This window comes from Peromyscus maniculatus, chromosome 4, assembly GCF_049852395.1.
Source record: "Peromyscus maniculatus bairdii isolate BWxNUB_F1_BW_parent chromosome 4, HU_Pman_BW_mat_3.1, whole genome shotgun sequence".
NCBI classification, from domain to species: domain Eukaryota; kingdom Metazoa; phylum Chordata; class Mammalia; order Rodentia; family Cricetidae; genus Peromyscus; species Peromyscus maniculatus.
The window spans coordinates 135,843,676-135,862,531 of NC_134855.1; the positions used below are offsets into that span (position 1 = coordinate 135,843,676).

Sequence of the window (18,856 nt, forward strand, 5' to 3'; positions counted from 1 at the left end):
GGTTCTCTGAAAGTATCGGATGCAATAAAAGACTTATGAGCGACTTTTCCAAAAAGGAATCATCATTTCTCTCGCATCTGCAGTTCTTGGGTGAGAAGCATTTGTTGAATGAATATTGAATGAAACCCCTTGGACAGTGCCTGGCATACAGCAAGGACTTATTAGATGTCTGTTCCTTCCAATAGTAGCCTTTAAGCTCAACCCGTCTGTGTCTCTTAGAGTTCCTATTAAGAGGCAAACGATTTCTATAAAGACAGGAAGTACAAGGAACTTAGCAGTTTTTTCTGGTGCTGGGATTCAAGCCTGAGACCTCACATATCCTACGACTGCTTTGTTCTTGTTTCTTCTTGAAGCAGGGTCTCTCTGTGTATCCCGTGCTGACCTCAAACTTGAAATCCTCCTGCCTCAGCCTTTGTTGTGCTGAGACTACAGCGTGTGCTGCCACTCTTGGCCTGGAGGCTCATCTCTTGATGCAAACTCCCAGGACTGAAGAGCAGGAGAAGGGAATGCTGGGAATTCAAGTTTTTACTCAGATCATCACAAGCCCCCTTTCTAAGGAAACTGATCCAAGCAAATAAGGAGGCTGTGTCCAATTTAAAGATGAAAAAGTCCTATCCCACTACCTGCCCAGGGAGCTGCCTCAGTGACCTCTGTAAGAATTAAAAGATATGTTGGGAGGTGGTGGTGCACGCATTTAATCCCAGCACTAGGCAGATGTGGAGGTATGGATCTCTGTGAGTTCAAGGCCAGCCTGGTCTACAGAGCAAGTTCCAGGACAGCCAGGACTACACAGAGAAACCCTTTCTCAAAAAACAAACGAACAAAACCAAACAAAAAGAGTTAAAGATGCTTGTTAGAGTTGCTTGCTGTGCAGGGCACAGACAGTCACTGCAGATGGCTTACACTGTCATTTTTTCCTTAGGTCATCTAGCATAAGCCTAGGTCTGTAGGTTTAGCATAGGAGAGAAGGGATAATAACAACTCTCCTAATCTTATCCTGAGTTTTCTACTTACTGTGTGTTACCTGGAACTGAGTCGTTTCCATTCCCAGAATAGGGGACTTTGGAAAGATGGAGGATTTTGTGTTTTAAACTGGGGGCTTGGCTGTGTTGAACAAAATAAACGTTATAGATAATGCTGACAAATTAGAAAGAGCCAAATCTGAATCTTTTAGAAAATGTTTTCTGGGGCCTGGAGAGCTGGCTCTGTGGTTAAGAGCACTGGCTGCTCTTGCCCGAGGGTCTGGGTTCAGTTCCCAGCACCCACATCAGGCAGCTCACAGCTGCCTACAACTCCGGTTCCCAGGGATCAGATGACAACATCTGGTCTCCTAGGGTACCTGCATAGGCAAATACAGACAAGCAGGTCCACACCCATCAAACTACATAAACATAAATGTCTTCTGGAAGTGTAACTCATGCAGTGGAATTGCCGATCTGAACTATTTCTCTTGATGAATTTGAAACCTGGCAACTATCTACCAAATTGACATACTGAACATTTCCAGCCTCCAGAAGACAGCCTTGTACCCTTTCAGACACAATTCCCCCAAAGACACTCCTGTTACAATATCATCACAGGTTACTTTTGAGATTTATTTATGTGTATGGGTGTTTTGTCTGCATGTATGTCTGTGCGCCACATGTGTACAGTGCCTGTGGACATCAGAAGAGGGTGTTGGATCCCTGGAACTGGAGTTTTATAGATAGATGCTTGTTAGCTGCCATATAGGTGCCGGAAATCGACCCCAGGTCTTCTGGAAAAGCAGCATTCTTAACCTCTGAGCTGCCTCTCTAGCCCTGAGCCGCTTTTCTATCCCCACCACGGAGTCCTTTTACCAGTTTCTGAACCTCATATAAATGGAATAACTTTACTACATACATCTGATATTGTTTACTCAACTGTATGTTGGGGAGAGACAACTTTTGGATTCCCTGGTCTGGGAGACTCATGAATCTGAGAGCTCCAAGCTCAGTGAGAAACTCTCAAAAAAAATAAGGTAGAGAATGATACACACACACACACACACACACACACACACACACACACACACAAATATGTACACACATACAGATAAAGAATTAGCATATAATATGTTCTAAGCAATAGTATAGAATGATATGTTTGGCCTGATGTGTAACTGGGGTTTCTTTTTGTTTGTTTGTCTTTTGAGACAAACTCTTACTATGTAGCCCTGGATGGCCTGGAATTTGCTGTGTAGATGAGGCTGGCCTAGAACTCACAGAGATCCGCCTGCTTCTGCCTCCTAAGTGCCTGGATTAAGGGTGTACCACTACACCTCCTCCTCCTCTTTTGTCTTTGCTTTAATATACATTTGCACCTGCTAGAGTTACCTGAGGAGTAAACATCATCCTTGGGAACCTAGGTAATTTTTTTTTTTGCTTTTTTTTAAAAACAGGGTTTTTGTTTTTGTTTTGTTTTGTTGTTTTTTTAAATGTGTACAGGTGATTTGCTTGCATGTATATAAGTGCACCATGTGTGTGCCTGGTGTCTGCAGAGACCAGAAGAGGGCGTCAGATCCTTTGGAACTGGAGTTACAGCTGGCTGTGAACTGCTGTGGGTGCTGGAGACTGAGCCTGGCTTACCCGGAAGAGCAGCCAGTTTTCTCAACTACTGAGCCATCTCTCTAGCTCCTCAGGCGATGATTTCTAAGATCAGAAATTAACTGCAGAGTAATTATAAAAGTCGCCGGGCAGTGGTGGCACACGCCTTTAATCCAAGCACTCAGGAGACAGAGATAGGTGGATGTCTGAGTTTGAGCCCAGCCTGGTCTACAGAGTGAGTTCCAGGATGGCCAGGGCTACACAGGGAAATCCTATCTTGAAAAACTAAAATATGTATGTATGTATGTATGTATGTATGTATGTATGTATGTATATATGTATGTATATATGTATGTATATATGTATCTATCTATCTACCTATCTATCTATCTATCTATCTGGTCTGTGTCAGTGTTGTGTACAGTTTTTATGCTTCTTTGGGTGTTTGAATTTTCTATGAGAAGATAACATTTCTATGAAGGAAACACATGGAATGATACGCATTAAGCAAATAAAACAAAATGGGGTTAGGTCAGGTAGATGTAGAGCTTCCTTTCAAAGCCTGGCCTGCCTGGAGCATCCGGGTTTAACCCTTGGCTTGTGTCCCTCCACGTGTCCAGGGCAGCTGTGAGATCCTGCGGATGTTAGACCTGGGGTCCTCCAGTTCCTATTACAAGTGGGTCTGGCAGCAGCTGGAGCTGTTGGACCACAAACCTCTGGGAGTTCATCGCAACGGTAAGTCACATGGCCACAGCTGGCAGTTGAAGGCACAGCTGGCAGGGGAAAGATATGTCCCCTGGGCCCCGTCCTGGTTCCAGTCCCCAGTCCACAGAATCATGGACATCGGAGCTCGAAGGGGCAAATGGGAAGTTTGCTTTGATCCTCCTCTTCTACCAACTCCAAGATCCTGATCTCTGGCCCTGCCTGCCGACGGCTCCCTCCCTCTCTCTGGATTCTTCCATGTAAGCACCTACTCATGTCTCCTACACCCCCACCCATCTCTTTCCCCATCTCGCTTCTGCCTTTCACATCTTAGATGAAGCATCCATATTCAAAGAATTTTCCCAGACTTCTCTTGCTGAAGCAGCGTCTTCCACCTCAGCCCTCATTATATCTCATTTGCATCTGTGGTATTTCTCCTCTGTCGTGTCTGTCCCACTGAAATCATATAGCGAGTCTGAAATAGTTTTTAAATGGCTGTCTCCCTAGAATTTTAATTCTCAGATCCCAGGGCCTGTGGCCATCCCAGGCATCTTACGTTTATTCAGAGTGACTCACAGAGTCAATAGACACTCACATTTTAGCCACAGTGGATGGTTTGGGGTATGTCCTGAGCTGTGTGTGATTGCTGTGTATTCTCCAGGACTAATCTAAGTTGATATATGTGGCATGGATAGCTGCTATCATTCATTGAATTCTGCATATTCGTAGTAGTTTGGCTGGTTAGCCATAAGTGTAATTCATGTAACAGGTGTATTAGTCAGGGTTCTCTAGAGTAACAGAAGTTATAGAATGAATCTTTCTATATATATAGAAAAGGGCTTTATTAGAATGGCTTACAGGCAATGGTGGCTGCCGAAGAAAGGAAGGGTCAAGAATCCAGGAGCTGTGTGTGAACTGTCCACAGGCTGGGTGTCTCAGCTGCTCTTCAGTAGACGCTGGAATCCTGAAGAAGTAGGCTCTAATGCCAGTGAAGGAATGGACTTGCTAGCAAGGCGAGGGTTAGCAGGCAAAGAGCAAAAGCTTCCTTCTTCCAGCAGAAGGCGTGACCAGATTAGAGGTGTTTCCTAGCTCAAAAACCCAGATTAGTGTGTCATTCTGCCTCAAAGATCGAGATTTCTGCTCTTCCCACTTCAAATTAAGTAAAAATTCCTCAGAGGTGTGCCCTCCACTTTTGGGCTTTAGTTAATTCCAGATGTAGTCAAGTTGACAACCAAGACTGGCCATCACTGCAGATTTTCAATAAGATATAATTGTGTCTCCATTTTAAAGACACAGAAACTGAGGCTCAGAGAGGTGAGATTCTTGTTTAAGGGTCATACAGATACTAAGCAAGAGAGGGCTGCAGAGTACAGACCCAGCTCATAGCTTCCCGACTTTAGGTGATGTTTCTGTTAACAGGAGGTTGTATATTTGTGTGCACATGAGAGCATGTGCATACCTCTGTGTGTGTGTGTGTGTGTGTTACATTTGGGTAAAGAGTCCCCGCCCTCAACAGACATCCTCAATGGCTTAGGGTTGCACACTTACCAAGTACCATCTCTGACTTCCTCCCAACCATCCCTTGAGATTTTAATCCAGCCTCTCCAAGATCACTTTGTGGATGTGGCCAGTTATTCTGATATTAGAACTGAAGCCAACATGGGTGGCTGGGCAGGGAAGAAAGGTGTGGGGGCGGGGGGGCGTGGTGACAGAGCCAGGTTTATCCCACATAGTAGCTGGCATTGGTTAGTACTTAAGTCATTAGACCTGGTTTCTCCCTCACCTTTCTGGACAGTATCACTGCTGAGAGCCTAGGTTCCTTCGGGGCGGTGGTGGCTCACGCCTTTAATCCCAGCACTTGGGAGGCAGAGGCAGGTGAATCTCTGAGTTCCAGGTCAGCCTGGTCTACAGATTGAGTTCCAAGACAGCCAGGGCTACACAGAGAAACCCTGTTTAGGGAGGGGGGAAAAAAGAGCCTAGGCTTAGACTTAGAGGGTCCTGTGTGACACTGGGCAAATGTCTGTCTCCTTCTTCATCAGTGTCCTTGGGTCCTTTAAAGTGTAAATTATGTTCTCTGTATCATAAAGTCACTTGGATACTAAACAAATGAATATACAAAACTCATAGACCACTCCCTGGATGCATGGATTTATGGTAGACACTTGTCACCATTACTACAAGATGACAGGCAGGCTGAAAGGGATGTCAGCTCTCACATCAGCAACCCCCAGTGCCAGGCCCCTAAATATAAGGCTGTATTGCACACATTTGGATATGCTGTGTTTCTATTGTGGTCCAGTTCAAAATACTTCTAAATTTCTCTTTTGATTTCTTCTTTGACCCACTGAATATTAATCAGGGTGTTATTTAGTTTCCAAAGATTTGGGGACCATCCAGCTATCTTTCTGTTTATTATTTCTATGATAAAATATTCGGTACAGTTTGAATCCTCTCAAATGTGTTGGAAGTTGTTTTATGGCCCAGAAAGCAATCTATCTTGGTAAATGCTCCATTTGCATATGAAAAGAATATGCTGGCATTGGCTGCAGCGTGCTTTGAATGTGAGTCAGCCGGGCTGCTGAGGGTAGGCGAGTGGTCTGTGTCCTTCCTGACTTTTCCGATCTGCTCTATCAGCTGTTAATACAGAGCTGAGGGAATCTCCAACTGCTGTTTTCTCTCTTCCTATCTCCCTCCTCCTCACCCTGCCCCCCTGTATCCTAGGCTGACTTTGACCCATGCACCCACAGGATTGAACTCTTCAAGACAAGAAGACTTCTTTTTAAGGTGTTAGAGATTGGACCCCAGACCGCAAGGCCCGGCAGCTGCTCTACCACGAGCCGCATTCTTGACCTGAAATGAACTACTTACTGTCTCTGGAAGCATTCTTGACTCTAAAATCTGCTTTTTCTCATACTCTTTTAGCCACTCCTTTTGATTTAATTTAGCTTCCTTTGCTTACTATTAGTTTGATATTTCTCTTTCTATCCTTTTGGGCTTGCTTTTTTGGTGTCTTTGTATTTAAAATGGCTTTTTCTTTTTTTTTTTTTTTTGTGGTACTGGGGATCAAACCGAGGGTCTTATGCATGCCAGGGAAACACTGTACCACTGATCTATAGCCACGGTCACTAAAATGTGTTTATTTAACACTTTTTAAACATTTTTATTTATTGTAGGTGGGTAGGGCATGCGTTTGGTTTAGACTAACTGGCTACCAGCCCCCAGGGGCGCTCCTGTAGCCACACCTCTAGTGCTGAGATTATAGTCATGCTTCCACATATGTGTGTGCATGTTTGTGTACGTGAATGTGGGCGGACACCTATGGGAGTCACAGGACAACCTCAGGTGCTGGCCCTTGCCTTCCTCCTTGTTTGAGTGAGGGTCTCTTGTTTGCCAACAACTATGCCAGACTAACTGTCCCTAGTTCCATTTGTTTGGAATACCCTTTTCCATCCCTTCATGCTATGGTTGCCTCTGTCCTTGATGGTGAGGCGCATTTCTTGGAGGCCACTAATAGATGCTGTCTATTATTTATTTATTTATTTATTTATGTTTTGTTTTAATTTGTTTCTTTGAGACAAAGTTTCTCTGTCTGCGTAGCACTGGCTGTCCTGAAGCTATCTCTGTAGACCAGGCTAGCCTCGAACTCACAGAGATCCGCCTGCCTCCGCTTCCCAAGTGCTGGCTAAGATTAAAGGTGTGCACCACCACTGTCAGGCAATGCAGTTTATTTTTGAAAGCCACTATACTAACTTTGTCTTTTGACGGGAGAATTGATGTCATTAAGAGTTATTATTGGAAGTTATCTGTTAACTCCTGTATTTCTGTTGGTTTTGTAGTGTTTGGTGTTTTCCTATTCCTCTCATGCTTACTGTTCTAGCATGGCTTATTCTTTCCTGTGGCCCCTGGATGGGTTTACTTTTCTAAAAAAAATACTTATTTGCTGGGTGGTGGTGGCACACACCTTTAAGCCCAGCACTCAGGAAGCAGAGGCAGGTGGATCTCTGTGAGTTCAAGGCCAGCCTGGCCTACTGAGCAAGTTCCAGGACAGCCAGGCTATACAGAGAAACCCTGTCTTGAAAAAAAAAAGTTATTTACTTTACATGCATGTATGTGTTCTGTGTGTGTACCTGTGGGATCCCCTGGCACTAGAGCTCCAGACGGTTGTGAGGCAGCATGTGGGCGGGCGCCGGGGGTCTAACCCAGGACCTCCGCAAGAGCACCAACCGCTCTTCAGGGCTGAGCCACCTCTCCAGCCCCGTGTTTACCTTTCTCTTCCGGCCAAAGGAGGCTTTCAAGAGTCGGTTCGTGCTCGAGAATTCCTTTGTTTGTTTTCATCGTGGAAAGCATTTCTTTCTCCTTAATTAAGGCAGTTTTGCTGGATTTAGAAATGTGGCTTGGCAGAACTTGAAATCGAGATCCCCCCCACCCCGGCTGTACCTCCCAAGTGTAGGTAGATTCAAGATGGGAGCCATCATGGCCGGCTCACCTTGTCTTCTGAGGCAGTCTCTTACTAGGACTTAGGGCTTGCCACGTAGGCTGGGCTGTCTAGCCCACGAGCCCTGGAGATCTTCCTGTCTCTCCCGCCTCAGCACTGGGATAATGAGTACAAGCCACCATGCCCAACTATTTTCATGGGTGCCGGGATCAAACTCAGAGCCGTGTGCGCGCGAGGCAAGCACACTCCCGACTGAGCTACATCTCCAGCCCCAGATGTGATCTGTTTGTAGAAAGAGAGGAGCTTTGGATCAAATAGAACTGAGTTCAACTTAAGCATCGGTCTTTCAGCAGTCAACTTAAATTGAAGGTCTGCTGTTCACCTCTTCTCTCCTAGGCTAATTGCTTATCTAGATGTAATGTAGAAAGATCTAATGCAGCTGCCACTGAGGGCAGTTTATGGAAGCTGCTTCCTCTGCCTCCTGCTCCCTCCTCCTCCTCCTCTTCTTCATTGGCTCTGTAGCCTTGACAGGCCTAGAAGTTGCTATGTAGACCAGGCTGGCCTCGAACTCACAGAGATCCACTATCTCTGCCTCCCAAGTGCTGGAATTAAAGCATGCACCTCCTCCTTTCTCTCCTTGGGCCACCAGACAGCTTGGGCGGGTTCCTATGGTGTTCTTCCATCATCCTTGTACTGCACAAGGCCGATCATTGTGTTTTCCTGTGCCTTCTCTTAATAGTGATGTCTCCTATGGAGAGATTTAAGGAATTCCAGATCAAATCATATCCTCTACAAGACTTCAGCTATTTGAAACTTCTGCGTCTCCAGGAAGCCAGAGAGCAAAAGGGAAAAGGTGTTTACGGGAAGATCAACACAAGAGAAAATAGTCTCCCAAAGCTGCTGGGCCCGAAGGTCAAGTAAGTGGAACTCTGAGCTGATAGGGCGGTCTGGTTGTGGGTGTTAGGGACTTCAGAGATGCTGGTGGGGGGCAGAGGTGGCAGACAGGTCAATCCTAGACGGATGGGTATGTGGCTGAGGCAGCCTAGGGAAGTCCTGGGTCTGCTATCCAGGACCTGTATTCATTGCCTCTGACTCACATGGCTACTTAAGAACATAACTGGGGTTGGGAATTTAGCTCAGTGGTAGAGCGCTTGCCTAGCAAGCACAAGGTCCTGGGTTCGGTCCTCAGCTCCGGAAAATTAAAAAAAAAAAAAAAAAAGAACAATCATTCATCTTCTCAAGCCACAGTAGTATTTTAAAGAGGACAGACAGGATCTTTTGCTTTCTGGGTCCATGCTGCCGGGTCCTTTTGACTCAGCTTATTCAGGAGACTGCCCATCTAGGGGAGTGAGCTCTAGTACACCAGGTAAGAGCTTGGCTTGCAGTCAGTCCAACCCAGGTTCAAATCCTGGCTTGGTCACTTGCTTTGGCTGTGTCAAGGATCTGACTTCTCTAAGCCTTATGCTTGGTGGACAGTGGTTTCTGAGTCTCAGAGTTATGTGAAATATTGATAAATATTGATAAATCATGCTTTAATCCTAACAGGATGCTCAGTACCTGGCGTTAAGTTATCTAATTAATCTCCACAATGTCCCTAAAGGTGCTGTGCTTACCACTCATTTTTCAGGCGAGAAAACTAAGGTTCACAGAAGGGTGAAGTTATTTGTTCAAGGTCACACGTGTAGGAAGTGGTAAAGCCAGGATTCAAACCTGAGCAGCTGGTCAAACATCTGTCTTTTATCTGGTGCGGGTCTCACACTGATGTGACAGATCCACAATGAGACCTACGTTCTTGCCTTAACTTGAGGACCTGAGGAGCAGAAAAAGATTGCAGCTGGAGCAACCACCCACTTTCCCCATCCCATTTGAAACTCAAGTATCAGAAGATATCTAAGGCGGGTGTGGTGGCTCACACCTTTAATCCCAGCACTCAGGGAGGCAGAGGCAGGCAGATCTCTGTGGGTTTGAGGTCAGCCTGGCCTACATAGTGAGTTCTAGGACAGCCAGAGCTACATAGAAAGACTCCACCTTGAAAACAAACAAAAAACTGGATCAATAATGGGGTTAGTATCACTGTTCCTGTTTTTCAGTGGCCTCTTCATTTATCCACTAACACTTCGATCTGCTGGCCTCCATAAGAAGCAACCCATGAATTCCAGGTTGCTTTTCTTCTGATGGAATATTGCCAGTTCCAGCTTTCCCAAGGGTAGAGATAAAACAGACCCAGTGTCTCTGCTATGAGCCAGTAAGGGACAATGTTGACCCAGAAGTAAAAGATACAGGGAATGCTGGGTACATGCCTTGCTTGTGCTCTTCTTGGAGGGGCAGGAAGGAAGCCTGTCTTGTGTACGAGCTGAGTGAGCCCCAGCGATCCTCGGCTGATACTCTCTTCTCTATCTCTAATCAACTGCCTAGCCCCTCTCCTGCTGCCATAGACAAAAAACAAAGAGGGCACAACAGGGTTGCCTTTGTAAAATGAGCCCCAATTCGAACAAAGTCTAGGGTCTGCAGGCTGACCAGGGAAAGTTATCTGTATAAACAGAGAGGCCAACCTCCACTCTGCCTTCCCAACCTCTACTGTGTCCCTAGGTGCTTGAGCCTCGCCTTGGAACAGTCCATTCTGTTTGTAAGCAGCACTGGTTGTTGGGAATTCCTTTTTTTTTTTTTTTTTTTTTTTTTTGGTTTTTCGAGACAGGGTTTCTCTGTGTAGCTTTGCACCTTTCCTGGAGCTCACTTGGTAGCCCAGGCTGGCCTCGAACTCACAGAGATCCGCCTGGCTCTGCCTCCCGAGTGCTGGGATTAAAGGCGTGCGCCACCACCGCCCGGCGGGAATTCCTTTCTCATAGGAGCTTTGGATTAAATAGACCCGAGCTCCAACTGGGCAGCCTGAACTTTATGCCTGGACTTCCTGTCCGTCAGGCTGGCTCAGCTGCATGGGGTCATCTGCTCTTCAGGAAGCAGCCTTCTGGCAACTAATAGGTCCCTAGTTCCCTTCTCTCCCAAGTCCAGTCTCTTACATTTCTCTAATCCCAGATAGCAGCAGTCACACTCACACAGGATTTGATTTTGAGGTTTTTTATTTTTATTATTTATTTATTTATTTATTTATTTATTTATTTATTTATTTATTTATTTTCCGGAGCTGAGGACCGAACCCAGGGCCTTGCACTTGCTAGGCAAGTGCTCTCTACCACTGAGCTAAATCCCCAAACCCTTGATTTTGAGTTTTATCACGTTCTTTGGAGTGTAAATTCTCCAGGAGGGCTCTCATCAGTAGTGAGGTGAGGGCTGACTATTTGGGACCTGGCAAGCTGGCTGTTCTACACATCAGTTCTAACAAGCTGTTGTCATTTCAGATCCAAGTTTGGTCATCCAGTCAAATGTGCCATGGTCAAAACCAAGTTTGGTGAACTCCCCAAGGAGGCCGCAGTGGGGATCTACATGAAGGTCCACACTCTGAAGGAAGGAGATATTGTGGTAAGTGTACTAGGAGCTTTGTTCATATAGGCTAGTGCGCAGCACAGATGGGCTGGGAAGGTGAGTAATGAGCAGAAAGACTCAGAGACACATCTTCTGTGTCTGATGATGTAAGCAAAAGTGCTGGGCTGGTGGGTGGCTGGGGTGAAAGCGCTTGAGATTGAAGCCTGCCAACCTGACTTAGGTCTCTGGAACACACAGTGGAAGAAGAGAACTGACCCCTGAAAGTTGTCCTCTAACCACAGACACACACACACACACACACACACACACACACACACACACACACACACACTAAAATTAAATTAAAAATTTAAAGAAAAGAAAGAAATAGTATTAGCTTTTAAGATACAAGAGCACAAAGCCAGGCAGGAGTGGCACACACTTTACTCCCAGCACTTGGGCAGCAGAGGCAGGCAGATCCCTGAGTTTGAGGCCAGCCTGGTCTAGATAGTGAGTTCCAGGTCAACCAGGATTACTCAGTGAGACCCTGTCTTAAAAAAAAGTAAAAAAATGGGCTGGAGAGATGACTCAGCGGTTAAGAGCACTGGCTGTTCTTGCGGAGGACCTGAGTTCAATTCCCAGCAACCACATGGTGGCTCCCAACCATCTGTAATGAGATCTGGTGCCCTCTTCTGGCATGTAGGCAGAACACTGTATACATAATAAACAAATCTTTAAAAAAGTAAAAAAAATAAAGATAGTGATAAAGATATTGTGGTTAATCTTTTAGGAGTCTGTATATTGGGGTTCATGAGAGGAGAGGGGAGACTTTAAGAGAGTTACAAAATATGGGAATGTATTATATGACACAGAAGCAGAGGGCTGGGTAACTAAGGGAGGAAAAGGAACCAGCTGGAGGTGAGGAGGAGGCCCAGGGGAGCAGTGGGGGAGGGGAATGATTAAAATAATCTCTAGTGTAGCTATGACATTGCCGTGTTGATGGGGCGCTGGGGTAAAGCTCAGTTGGCAAGATGTTAGGTACAAGCATGAATATCTGAACTTGAAACAGAGCCCGTGTGAGAAAACTGGGTGTGGTGGCCCTGGGGACACAGTGAGAGATGAATCCATGCTTGGTGAGCTGTGGTAGTTTGGAAAACAATGGCCCCCAAAGGGAGTGGCACTATTAGGAGGTGCGGCCTTCTTAGAGTAGGTGTGGTCTTATTGGAGGAAGTGTGTCACTGTAGAGGAGGGCTTTGAGACCTCATATATGCTCAAGTGGCCCCCGGTGAGATAGACCACTTCCATTGCCTGTGAGTCTAGATGTAAGAACTCTCAGCTCCTTCTCTAGCACCATGTCTGCTAGTAATAGAGTAAACTCTGAATTGTAAGTGAGCCACCACAATTAAATGTTTTCCTTGCCGGCGGTGGTGGCACACGCCTTTGATCCCAGCACTCGGGAGGCAGAGGCAGGTGGATCTCTGTGAGTTCGAGGCCAGCCTGGACTACCAAGTGAGTACCAGGAAAAGGCGCAAAGCTACACAGAGAAACCCTGTCTCTAAAAACAAAAAACACAAAATAAATAAATAAATAAATAAATAAATAAATGTTTTCCTTTATAAGAGTTGCCATGGTCATGGTGTCTCTTCACAGCAATAGAAACCCCAACTAAGACACAAGCTCCAGGCCAAAGAGACCCTGTCTCAAAAAACAAAGTGGATGGCTCCTGAGAATGACATCTGAGATTGGCCCCTGTCTTCCATATGTATGCACACACAGGAGGAGCATGCACACACAGGAGCATGCACCCAACACAGAAAGATGCCTTGACGAAACTTGTTACTTTGTATATTACTCTAAAAGTTAACTTCCAAAGCCTTTCTACATAAAAACATAAAATTATCCTTATTTGGGAGATACAAATGAAAATATTTATACAGGAGTCTGGTGAGCTGGTACATGTCTAGGACCCCAGCACTTAGATGGCCGAAATAAGATGATTGTAAGTTTGAGGCAGTCCTGGGCTGCATAGAGAGACCCTGTCTTAGAATATATATATTAAGATTTTATTTTTAGTCACACACACATATATATATATAATTATGTGTGTGTGTGTGTGTGTTTTGTGTTTTGAAACAGGGTTTTCTCTGTGTAGCCCTGGCTGTCCTGGAACTCACAATGTAGACCAGACTGGCCTTGAACTGTGAGATCTGCCTGTCTCTGTCTCTTGAGTGCTGGGATTAAAGGTGTGCACTAGCCCTGTCCAAAAAATATTTATTTTTATTTTATGTGTATGGGTTTTTTCCTAAATGTCTGTCTGTGTATCATATGTGTACAGAGCCTGTAGAGGAGGGTATTGGGTCCCCTGGGACAGATAGCTTGAAGCCACCGTGTGGTTGCTGGGAACCGAAGTCAGGTCCTCTGGTAGAGCAGCAGGTGCTCTTAACCACTGAGCTGTTTCTCCAGCCCCTAAAACAAAATCTTAAAAAGAAGGATTTGGTATAAAATGTAAGAATTTAGCCAGGTGCAGGCCACACACCTATAATCCCAGCATGGAGGGGGCTAAAATGGAAGACTCTTGAGTTCAAGGCCAATCTGAGCTACACAGGACACTCTTTAAATTAATTATATGATTTCAAACTATGACATGGAAAAGGTAAAACTTTAGTAAAATGTTAGTGGTCACTGGAGACTTGGAGTTCAGGGCACAGGGTGAGCAGGTGGCATGCAGAGCATTTTCAGGCAGAGGGATGTTTAGACTGTGATGGAGAGACAAAGTTTTAAACGTTTGCCAACACCCAAAGGACTTTTCAGCACCCAAACATGGCTGGCCTCTGGTGGTTTGTAAATGTCTGTTTATTTTTGTAGTACTAAAGGTCGGTCCTGGGGTTTCACAAATGCTAAGTAAATTGCTCTACCATTGAACTACATCCCCAGTCCAAGAGTAAATCCTTTTTCTTTTCTTTCTTTCTTCCTTTTTTTTTTTCTCTTTTCTTTTTGGTTTTCAGAAAGGGTCTTACTCTGTAGCCCAGGCTGGCCTGTATCTTACTCTATAGCTCAGGCTGGCCTGTACCTTACTATGTAGCACAGGCTGGCTTTGAATGTTTGGTGATCACCCTGATTCAGCCTCCTGAGTGCTGGGGTTATATATATTAGCTGCTACACCTAGAGTTAAGAGTGAATTTTAATATGTTTAACTTAAACAAAAACAAGCAAACAAACAAAAACTCAGAAAGACAGATGTCGTAGCGTATACCTATAACCTCTCCTACTTGAGAAGACGGTACATTTAAGGCCTTAAGGCCCTGTCTGGGCTACAGAGGCGGCCAGCCTGGCCCTGCCTCAAAATAAAAAAGTGAAAAGAAGGCCAAGAATTCAGCTTGGTTGTGAAACACTTCTCTAGCATGCATGAGGCCCTTGGTTCAGTTCCCCAGAATCACAAAATAAATATATAAATCAATTCAATTATTTAGGTCAGTGGGTCTCAGGAAGGAATGTGAGCTAAGACAAGAGAATCCAACTATTATATACAAATGAAACACCCTCAGTGAGAGGTTAGGGGAAGGAGTAGAGTTATTAATGGGGAAGGTAAGAGGAACCATACGTGAATTCTATTCCAAGTGGATAGTTTGTTCTCCACAAGGGCATGGATTTTTAATGATGTCACCCAGTGAATGGACAGTTGTGGTATGAGCTGGGCATCTGGATATTGAAGTGGGAATTTACAGATAAGCGGAGGACACTAGACAGGTACATATGGGGATGGATTAGTGTTGAAGCCATCGTTATGAACTCAGGTTTAGCTCAAATGTACTTAGAGAGGATTATATGGAGAGATGGCTCAGCAGTTAAAAGCACATACTGCCCTTGCAGAGGATCTGAATTTGACTCCAAGAATCCACATAAATTGGCTCACAATCCCCTGTAACTGCAGCTTCAGGGGATCCCACGCCCTCTTCTGGACTCTTCAAGCAACTGCACTCATTCATGCACACCCCCCTCCACATCTACACATAATTAAAAATAAGATAAAAATAAATCTTTAAAATGTAGGAGACCTAAGTCAAATGTAGCCAGGCATAATTGCACACAGCTATAATCACCAGAACTTGGGACACTAGGCAGGATGGTCATGACTTTGAAGCCAGCTTAGATTGCCTAGGAAGACCCTGTCCCGGGAAAAAAACAACAACAATAACAATAGAACAATAGGAAAAACATCCCTAAAAAGCAACAAAACAAACCCTGAGGGGAGCTGGTCAGCTTCAGTTTGTAATGATGCATCAGGATTGGTTCATCCACCGTAACTAAGTTTATTCCTACAGTTCTTATGTAAGACCTTAATAATGGGTTTGTGGGAGCTCTGCCATCTTCTCATATTTTCTCTAAACCTAGAAATATTCCAAAAATGAGACCAATGGAAAACCTAACCCAGTCATGGAGGAGTGAGTATGGTCCTGAGTTGGCCGCCCATGAGACTGCTAATGAGTGTGGGATTATAAAGGTAGACCAGTGTGGGTCTGGCAGAGGTAGGGCCCTCTTGGGGAGGGGCTGTACATGCTGGAGCCTGGAACCCTGATCTGTCACCAGGTGCTTTCTGCTGTGCCTCGGTTGGAATGTCTTCAGGGTCATCTCACACCCCTTCACCCCCCCCCCATGTCACCACAGTTGTGAATGCTCCTTTCCCACTGGCCTGCCTGTGTCAGGTCAGTGAGGTTCTATCATGGTGCCTGGGTCCCCAGCATCCTCCATCAATATCGACTTAAGGATTTTTTGACCCCTTGGGAAGGCCTTTCTTTTGTTTAGTAAAATTGTAACTTTAAACCAGTTCCACCTACCCCCATCCCCAAAGAAACAGAAGAACTCTGCTCCCTTGCCACGAGATGGCCCTAAGATATTTAAAGAACGCCATTTTGGTTCTCATTCAGCATTTCTGCATCCAGGCACCGTGCCAAGGCCCCCTCAGTTACTTTCTTTCTCAGGAGGAGGATTTTCCCTCCTGTTACTGATATGTCACAGTTTCCGGCCCCCACTGCCTTTTCTCTGCTGTTCATCGGGGGTACACTGTGTACAGCCCAACACAGTGCTCCACTGTGGTAACTGACGATACTCAGGCCAGCATTCTGGGCAGATGGAGGCGTGGACGACGGATAGACAGTGACTTGGGGGAGGTAGTGTAAGGAACAGGAGCAACAGGGTCCCTGCCATAGAGGATCCCCGCCCCCATGCTAGAATGACCAGGAAAGTTAGGGACTGAGGTCAAGGCTCAGATACCGAGTTGAGAGGTACAGAAGAACTAGCTTCTCTGGGCAGCAGGGCCCAGGGAGTCTTTTTCTAATCTTCCTCTAATAGCTGTGTGGCATTTTACCTCTCTCAGTCTGTGGCCTCATCATGAAGTGTAAAAATTCCCCAAGGCCAGTTACTGCCTCTAACGTGTGACCCCACGCACATATGTTGCTGGAGGGCTTCTCTCCAGGTTCCCCAAGCCCCGCAGTCCCACAATCCACTTATAAAATAATCACTCAGACGCTTATATCACTTATAAACTGCATGGCCGTGGCAGGCTTCTTGCTAACTGTTCTTGTATCTTAAATTAACCCATTTTTATAAATCTATACCTTGCCACGTGGCTGGTGGCTTATCAGAGTCTTTACATGCTGCTTGTCCTGGTGGTGGCTGCAGTGTCTCTCCTCTCAGCCTTCTGCTTCTCAGAATTCTCCTCTCTCCTTGTCCCACCTACTTCCTGCCTGGCAACCTACTTCCTGCCTGGTCACTGGCCATCAGTGTTTTATTTATATAGAGCAATATCCACAGCACACATACATGTTCAGTCAGCAGATTCCTGTACGTCTGCCTTGTTCTAAGAAGAGCAGGAGACGCCAGTGTGGGCAAGTGCACCACCTGGACTCCTGCCCCATGAACCTCAGGACCCATCGGGGGACAAATGACAAACAGATCATTGAACATCGCCCTTGGGAATGGACTGGAAAGCAGGATGGAGGGAGGCTTCTCACATGGGGTGGGCAAGGAAAGACCAGCTGAGAATGTTCCAGATTGAAGGCAGAAGGTTTAAAGGCAGGGCAGAGGCAGGGCTAGCAGGAAGGACAGGGCGGCTTGAAACACTGTGTACAAAGCAAGCGGTGTGGTCTATGGAGTGAGGCCGGGCTGGTGAGCTGGGCAAGGGTGAGCTAGCCCAGGCCTTGGCCGCAGGAATGTCATTTTTTCCTAGGAGCTCTGGGAGCTGTTAAGGGGTCTAAGTAAAGAAATGACCTGATATGACTCAGGTGTGGATGGGCGTGGCTAGAGCATACGCTGGACAGAGCTGTCTCTGCAGAGGTCCCTGGGTTCACATCCTGACCCTGCCACTTTGTATCTTATTGTCCTGGGCAAATCCCTTAACCCAGTGCCTCAGTTTCCTCTTGTTGTGTTGGCAAGAGCATGGACTCTGAAGACAAAGCAGAGTTGACTCTGTTGTTTTCCTGCTGCGTGACCGTAGACAGTTCGGTAACCTCAGTGTCTTCGTCTGTAAAATGAGGGCAAGCACAGGAGCCACGTGAGTGCTTCCATTTGTGATGCTTGAACAGATGCCCGCGCTGGGAAACCAGGCGGGGACCTGGTGTTTAGAGGCTGCTCAGTAAACCTCAGCTGGTGCCACCACCGCCACTGTGGGCAAGGCTGGGACTATATGACGCATGGCTGTGAATAAGCAAATTCCTTTTTCCAAGCCGTGGTTTCCACATCTGAGGGAGAGAACCCCTGTGCCCCCCCCTCCCCCTGCAGTTAAGAAGATTAAATCTGTGCATTTTCCTCCAGCCTGTAGGGCCCCTTGAAGGTCAGCCACTGTGGTCCCAGAACAAGGCCTGGCAATGGTGAGGAGGGGCCTAGGTGCCCACTGTACTGAGGATGACAAGCAGGGTTCCTTGTGCATACTATTTTATCCAGATCTTCAGCAGCTTCTGGAAAGTAGCATATGTCCAGTTGTACCAAGGAGAGACACCTGCCACAGGTCACCAAGGAATTGCTTGTGGGTGATCCTTCGTTAGGTCCTAGAAACAAAATGGCGGTGTTGGGCAGGGTGGGTGGTGTTCCAAGATCCACTTGAGAGCTCTTTTCAAAATCAGAGTGTAGATGTAACCAACCGTCTTATTAAATAAGAAACACAGAAACAATGTAAAAGAGAAAGCCGAGAAGTCAGAGCTCAGAGCTAAAATCTCACCCTTCCTCCTGCTGTCCCAGCTTCGCGAAAAGAGACCTACTTCCTGTCGGCTCGTTTTTTTTATAGTATGTTGTTCTGCCTTCTCATTGGTTGTAAACCCAAACACATGACTGCCTCGTCACTGTCTGAATGTACAGCCCCCTAGGTCTTAAAGGCATATGTCTCCAATGCTGACTGTATCCCTGAACACACAGAGATCTTATGGGATTAAAGGCGTGTGCCACCACCGCCACACTCTTGCTATGGCTCTAATAGCTCTGACCCTGAACACACAGATATCTATGGGATTAAAGGCGTGTGCCACCACCGCCACACTCTTGCTATGGCTCTAATAGCTCTGACCCTGAACACACAGATATCTATGGGATTAAAGGCGTGTGCCACCACCGCCACACTCTTGCTATGGCTCTAATAGCTCTGACCCCCAGACAACTTTATTTATTAACATACAATCAAATTAATATTTCAGTATAAATCAAAATAATATTTCAATACAATTAGATTACCACCACATTTCCCCTT

General features: G+C 45.9%; 1 protein-coding gene across 2 annotated transcripts in view; it reads left to right on the forward strand.

Moving 5' to 3' along the window:
- Positions 1 to 18,856, forward strand: part of Cnbd2 (cyclic nucleotide binding domain containing 2) — a 111,289-nt gene that overhangs the window by 76,114 nt on the left and 16,319 nt on the right. For both annotated transcript variants that reach the window (XM_042276619.2, XM_016002651.2), the window contains 3 exons: positions 3,185 to 3,299; positions 8,441 to 8,618; positions 11,058 to 11,178. In XM_042276619.2, coding sequence (XP_042132553.1) covers positions 3,185 to 3,299; positions 8,441 to 8,618; positions 11,058 to 11,178 — 414 coding nt within the window. The remainder of the gene's footprint in view (positions 1 to 3,184; positions 3,300 to 8,440; positions 8,619 to 11,057; positions 11,179 to 18,856) is intronic.